Raw genomic sequence first — 7,807 nt, 5'->3', positions numbered from 1 at the left:
ACTAGACCAAACTGCCAATAGGCCCAAATTGACCCAATATCTGAATTATTTGCATGAGCACCCCAGGAGCTTTGGAAGTTACACACATCAACATACAAATGTTAAGCTCAAGAATTGGTGATTGCAGGGGCCGACGACTGCTGGTTATGATTCTGGAGATTTTTCTGGGCTTCGTTTCGGCTTCTATGACATCTTCGAATAACAACCACCAGTACAAGAATTATACACAACAGACCAATTACAGCTGAAAATGCAGAGAAATGATGATTTCTATAAGTTGCAAACTTGAACCAGATTAATGAATAATGTATATATAGAAAAATAGAATACCTCCCACACCGATTCCTACGAATATCAAGTGAAATGAACATTTTTGCCTGTCGGAAAACACTTTTAACTAATTCAAAAACAATTTCTGGCTTGGCTTTACATAAGCAAGACATAAAATTAAGCGTGGTCATAAACTTAGGCATACACAAAATTAGTCGCATATGGATACTTCATAAATTATTAAGTGTGACTGTTACATTGTGACGTGACGTTATAATACTTCGGATGTGATACTTGTTGGATATATGTCAACAATCTGTAACAAACTTATATAGGCTAATAATAAAGGCGAATAAATATTTTACAGAATATAAACAGAATGCAATAATAATTAAGCAGATAAATAGAAGATCGAGGCTTACGTACTGCAATATCCTTGAAAAAGAAATTTCGTCCATACTGAATGCTTGTAGTTCTACGAACGTCTGCTTCACCAGGATTCAACGATCAAGTTAGAATTCCAGCATCGAAAAACTTAACTTATGACGAATTTTCTTTGTGGTTCTCTCAGTAAGAATGTTTTGGATTGTAGAAGGAGAATTATGTTTTTATTTGTTCTAAATGTCATGCAGATGGATGTATATATAATATGATTATGCATGTTCGCAATAGGTATGGAGAAGGGATGCATATGTTGGGAGATATCTTCTCAGAGGGGTGTTTGCTTTCTGTGTTCTTTCACCACACTTCAGACTTCATCTGAAAGGATGAGTTTGTTGGTAAAAAATAATTAATTAATTAAATTCGAAAATAAATAATTAAATAATTTAATTATTAGAGCCCGAGCCCCAAGGCCCATCTTTTGATAATTAATACATCCCAAAGCCCAACCTCAAGGGTAAGCCCAATTTTATTGTTCATGGTCCATCACTCCAATCACTTTCTTTTAAGCGACAAAGCCTTATAAAGTGAGGGGGCCTTTTAATGGTGAGCAATGTGAGACAATGAAATTCTACTCAAAATTTCCAACAATACTAACCCTGTGAACATACATAGGTGCGTGGCTTAGTATGCCATGAACGTACTCCGCAACTCTTACCAGCCAAGAAGCAGTCCCTCCACTCAACCGAACATCCAATATCAAACCCTGCCTACAATAGTTTCATGACGGCTTCGTACGAAGTGAACTTCATGTCCGGATGATAATCTACAAGAGCCATTGCAACAAGCGAGCACGACGGTTGAGGACGATAATAATACTCAGGGACATAAACCGCATAGAAGTAGTTCTCATTTGTGGCAGCCAAACATCGAACTCTTGTGTAATTAGCAGCTGTTGGCAGGCCGCTGATGTTTTTGAAGCACTTGACGATTCGAAATCGACTAGTATGGTATCACAGCTCCTTGGAACTGAAAATCCTTGACATTCCCGTCGCCTGTTTCGACAGTTCCAGACGGAAGGCTGCAGGATCCGTAGGCAAAGTTGACGTCGACCAAACGGAGGATTTAATCGTCATATGAGATGTTGTGCACGTAGTATTTTCCCCGGATAATTTCTAAGATGGTTTGTCCGTTCACGTTCGCAAGAACACTCGTCGTCAGGATCTTCGCAGCCAGATGGATGTCCCTTTAGACGAAAAGGGTACTTGATGTTTTAGATTTCTCCGCAGGAAGTAGAACAATTATATGTTTGGGCTTTGCAATTATTTAACAGCCCAATCCTTTTCTTTTTTTTTTCTGTTTTATGTCACTTAGCATATATAATTAAAAATAAATAAAAATATTACTTTTACTATCTATTTGTATCATCTTTCTAATAGAGATAAAATTTAGATACGTTGATAAGCCCTACATAATGATACAAATGATAGTACAAGTATCTAAAAAGAAAACATAACCCACATTTTCTCTCCCTCTTCTTTTTTTCACATTTCTCTTCAACTTCTCTATTTTTCATATATTTTTCTTTTTCTTAATTTTTATATTTACACACACTATGACTTCTCTCTTTTCTATATATTTTTCTTCTTTTTTTTTTTTAATTTTTATATTTACACGAACATAGAACTAGTAAAACCCAAATTATCATATAATTCCCCACTTTTATTTACCATTTAGTAACCTTTTTAAATTTCTAATCTTAACATGCATCATAAAATATATTAAAAATGGCGGTAAATACAAAAACATCCCTCTTCCTTATTTAATTAGCACACCAAAAATTTACAGTCTAGAAAAAAAAAAAAAAAAACCCAGAGAGTTAAAAAAAAGAAAAGAAAAAAGAAGAAGTTAGAAGGACCAAACAATCCATGGCCAACAACTCTCTAAAATATCAAAAAAAAAAAAAAAATGGAAAAAGCAGAGAAGGAAAAAAAGAAGAAACCGCCGGCGGATGGGCGGATATAAGTGGACACCATGTGATCATATATTTATGATGTTATCTCCATTGATTCTCAGCGGATGGAAAGCCAGTGGCGGAGGTCGCGGGAGAGTCGGGAGCGCGGGAGCGCGCCGCCGTCGAGGTTTACGACGGGAGAGCGGCAGAGAGGGCAATTGAAGTTGAGGTGGTTGAGGCAGGAGTCGAAGCAGTGCTTGTGGAACACGTGGCGGCACTGGAGCATGCGGACCTGCTCCCCATCCCTTAAGGTGCACAAGCACACCACGCAATCGCAATCCCGTGCGGTGGCAACGGCGTCGTCACGGTCGTATGGATAGGATAACTGGCGGTTGATGGCGAGTTGGTCGGACAGGTTATCGGGACCCGCGAGTCCCGAGCCCACGGTCGGGCCCGCAATATCGCCTTCGTCGTAGTCTGTGCCTGGACCGGGATGGGGGCTGAGGCCCAGAAAATGAAGGAGGGTGAGGAGGGAGGAGCGGAGGTGGTTGATGGAACTGGCGATGAGTGCGATGAGTAGGAGTGGGATGGAGTCGGATGAGACGTCGTTCAGCTGGCTTTGTAACCCCATACTAAATTAATGGATTATGATCTCTCTCTCTCTCTCTCTCTCTCTCTCTCTCTCTGTATATAGCAACAATATAGTCTATAGATACATATATGTTATATATATGATGTTAGCTTAGTTCTCAAGCGTCTTTCCATGGTGGATGTACATATATGAAGTGAGAGGGAAAGTGGTTGTGAATGTTGTGAAGGTGAGATATAATATACAGCTATGTGTGTGTGTGTATATATATATATTATATTATATATATAGAGAGAGAGAGAGAGAGAGAGAGAGAGAGAGATATTGGGCAGTGGGCATGGCAATTTGGTAAATACATAGGGTTAAAAAGGGAAGGAAATCAAAAGGGCAAAGGCAATGGGTGGGGGGGAAACTAAAAAGTAGGGGAAAAGGAGGGTATACAGTGAATGTACTGGGAAGTATGTGTGGGGAAGAGAGGGAGGACAGCAGGCAGCAGGGAGGGAGGGGTGGGTGTCTGTGAAGGGGCGACTTTACGATTGCAAGTTGCAACCTTCAGGCCTCTCACTTCTTTTCTTCGCTTTCTTTTGTTTTGTTTCAGTTTTGTGATTGGATGAGGAAGGAAGCAGGCCAACTGTGAAATAGGATAAGACTGATTGACTGGAGGCCACGGTTGTAAATAAAATTTTGGAAACTAAAAAATACAGAAATTGATGATTGATTTATTACTTAAACATTGATAAACGTATTTATTTTTATTGATGACATATAATTTAGTTTCTAAATTTTGTCTTCAAATATTATCTCTCTAGCATTACCTGGAGAAGGCAAGGAGCCAAGCGCTCCACACTTGAATTCGAACCTCTCTTTTATCCGACGGTAACTTGCATGAAACAAAAACATTAAAGTACTGGCATCTTAAATAAACTATACTTAATTTAAGTTTTTAACACAGTTTACATTGTATGATTGATTAGAAGTACTTCCCCCACCATCACAATGAGCCCTCATTTAATTTTACACATTAAATGAATCTGATACACCAATACGTCAAAACAACCACACGAAACCCTGATTAGATTGATGTAAATTACATCTCCCACTCCACGTGAAAAATAAGGGGAAAGTGCAGGTGGTGCATGCCAAATTGCCAACTGCAAAGCCTAATCATGCATGTTCATCCATGTGGTTTCTCATCATATGTACTTTGGATCTTCTTGCATGAGATCTTGACAATACGAGGAGAAGGACTTTTGTGATAATATGATTACGACTTTTGTGATATGAGTACGCATTCATTATCATTCTGTGCTAATAATATAACTCTATGTTGAGAAAATTTATACAAAATATTGTAGGTATTAAAATAAAATGTCACGTTAATAGTATATCTGTAATATGTAAGTTGTTCTCCAATACAGAGGAAACTATTAACCAATAAATATAGTTTGCGTACGAAATTACGAGTTGCTGTCCATCCTACTTGATATAAAATCCAACTCAACCCCGATCCTAGTCCTAATGAATATGAAAGTTTCTTTGACCTTTTCGAATTTTCGATGCATGCATTACATTACATAACCATTAGAGCTGTGGCTCAGCCTGTCTTAGTCAGAATATATATGGCCACGCATGGCCCATCGCCACTAGCTAGTTTCGAGCGTATGGTCATCATTTTACTCTTTCGAGTTAAGAAACCTATTTTCCTAACATTAATGTGCGATTGATACATTTGATTATTTATAAGATAATTATTGAATTAATATATAATTAGGTCCTCTCGAGCTAAAGACTATAAGCCACATTTAGCCATAAAAAATTGTAAGGATCAGTATCCAACCACAGGGCTAAAGGAATTCGGGCTAACAAAATCATGATTAGTTTGGTCACAAGGCAGGTAATATGTAGCCTCGGAGTAGACTAAGTTTGGCCTAAAAAAGTTATAAAATATGAAGGAGGAATAAAATAAAGCACCGCATGGTTTGAGATGAAAAAAAATTAGCCCTAAATTAGTCTGTAAAATATAAAACGTTTATAGGGCTAAAACATAGTCAAGGGTTACGTTTAGCCTTTGATGATTGAAGATGACCCTCATTTGTAGGTGATGGATTGCTCATTGCATTCCGAGTTCAAACTTTTCTCCCTCATCGTATAGATTAGTGTAGAATATTGTTTATAACACTTAGACCCATATAATTTCTTTTATTTGCATTACAAATAAATTGATTTATTGGCAAAATAATATGGTTTGATCAATTTGTTAGTTAATTAAGTTTAAAATAATTATCTGTACTGTTGATAAAGCCATGCCGCTTTATTGGTAGTAATCAATATAAAATTATTAAACAGGTAAAGGTCACATTTACATATCTTGCTAAAGAGATGATTAGCACGTTGATAAGGAAAAAATAGTAATTAAAAATAAAGAAAAGAGGATGTATGATAACAAAAGCCAAATCTTCTTCTATTTTTGGTTGGAATTAACCACATTAATAATTAGTGACAGTGACCAGCATGTTTGAACTTCATGAAGTTGATTAGAGACACGACAATGTACTTCACCTTTTACACCTAATTATTGAATATTTTGTTGTAATTTAGATAATTTAATGTAAAGTATTGCTGATGTAAAAAACTTTAAAAAAAAAATATTAGTAACGATCCATATCCAAGAAATTATGTGCATGAACTCCAATTTTAACCATAAAAATAATTTTATAGCAAATACACAGATCATTCGTAATGTTTTTATCAATTTTGTTCATCTATTTTTATACAATTTGATGACTAAACGACTTTAGTTCTATAAATTGGCGACGAATAGTATTGAATAAAAACTCATACTCATCTTTTGAGTAGTAAAATATTGTTCTATACATAAAGAAACATGCGTGATTCTGACCAAAAACCAAAACAGACATGTGTGATTAGTGGAGAAGGATTCTTTCGTGATCTCCGCTGACTGGTTAATCAAGGATACATTAAAAATTGAGGACTAAACCTACAAATAAATTAAAATTAGTAACCCCTGTGTTTGTTTATTAATTCATCAGAAAGAGAGAAATAAAATAATTAGAAGATGCATGATGCAATCTCCACCGTCCACGAAAATCCACGTATCCGCCGACCTCACTGTTTTTTTTTTTTTTTTTTTTTTGAATACATCGATATCGATATTTTTATATTAAGGGGAGGGGAAGTTCAGCTAAACCACACAATTGACAACCTAATTTAGTATCGAATTCGCCATCCACGAAATTCAAACTTAAGACCTCTCACTTTTAAGTGAAGAGGTATACCACTAGATCGTAGTACTGAATGACCAATCTCATTGTTAGTTGTCAATTTTCCGTTTCTAAGCTAAGCTCAACCTCCTCCCCCTAGATAATATCGCTTTTTTTTTTTTTCATAAATAAAATTCCAAGTTACCCAAAAGGCCTAAGGTTTTCTGTTGTTGAGAATAATTATTAAGGCTTATTTACATCAATGTCCCTTGAAACTCAATTATAATCTCACTTTGTTACTTAAAATTCAAAACGTCTCACTTAATCCTCTAAATGTCAATTTTTTGTCTCATTTCGTTAGCTTTGTTAAAATTTCAGTTAAATCATCTTATGTGACAAGGTGAGCCTATTAACTTATCACTTTTATCATTTTCTTGACAAGTATTTAGAAAGAAAAAAAAATTACATGTAAAAATAACGGTATTACAAATCAATTATGCAATATCATGTGAGTAATAAAAAATAATGCATAATAAACTTCGGATAATGTCGCTTTAACTTTCTGATTGCATATAAATTTTTCAACATAGAAAACAATTGGTGCAAACGTGATATAAAATTGCTAAAAAATGTGCACATTCATCTGGGAGTGAGGGAACTCAACTATTCACATTAAAGATGCAAAGGAAGAGCTAAACCAACTCAGCTCTCCAAGTTTAACTTCTTTCATTGAAGATGTTCTTAAACGAAGGTAATCGAAACTCCCATTGTACCAAATCAAAACCTTATCATAAACAAAAGGTGCATAGGGGTGTCTAATCTATGGTCTACTCGACGAAAAAGTGCCAATCATATACATATTATAATTTAGTCAGTCCAAAGACCTTATTAGAAGGATCAAGATAGGAGGAGATTGTCTGCCCTCCTGTTTAGGTGCTCTTCCCATCTTTTTTTATTTGTGCGTTTACTGTTAAGTCACGTTAACATTTTATATTGATTTTTTTATAGAAATAATAAGACAAAAAATAATATAAATATAAAATATTGACATGATTTAATCATGATCGCACAAATAGAAAAAGATGAGAAGGGCATCCAAACAGGAAGACAAATAATCTACCTCTATCGAGACAATATTTAATTGACGATCAACAATTATATCGACGATGACAATGAAAAGGACGACGGGTAGGACGGTATATAGGACACCCTAGCAATGAATTAGAGTAAACTAATCACAATTACTTCAAGAAAAGGCTTTGAAATCATATTATAATTACACGATCACATCCCCGCAGGAACAGTCGAGAATAAAAATAATATATTTATTAGCAGGAATCATTTTCGGATGCCTTGTTTGTAGGTCTTCGAGAGTCGAGAAGAATCCCAGAG

General features: G+C 35.7%; 1 protein-coding gene across 1 annotated transcript; it reads right to left on the bottom strand.

The window, feature by feature from the left end:
- Positions 1 to 2,547: 2,547 nt before the first annotated feature.
- LOC137732253 (E3 ubiquitin-protein ligase RHA2A-like) lies at positions 2,548 to 3,444 on the bottom strand. Its single transcript, XM_068471557.1, has one exon. It carries the CDS (start codon positions 3,234 to 3,236, stop codon positions 2,724 to 2,726), a length of 513 nt encoding a protein of 170 aa, XP_068327658.1. The 5' UTR covers positions 3,237 to 3,444; the 3' UTR covers positions 2,548 to 2,723.
- Positions 3,445 to 7,807: the final 4,363 nt, after the last annotated feature.

The sequence above is a fragment of the Pyrus communis genome, chromosome 4, assembly GCF_963583255.1.
Source record: "Pyrus communis chromosome 4, drPyrComm1.1, whole genome shotgun sequence".
NCBI classification, from domain to species: Eukaryota; Viridiplantae; Streptophyta; class Magnoliopsida; order Rosales; family Rosaceae; genus Pyrus; species Pyrus communis.
This window is presented reverse-complemented; position numbering and strand designations above follow the sequence as displayed.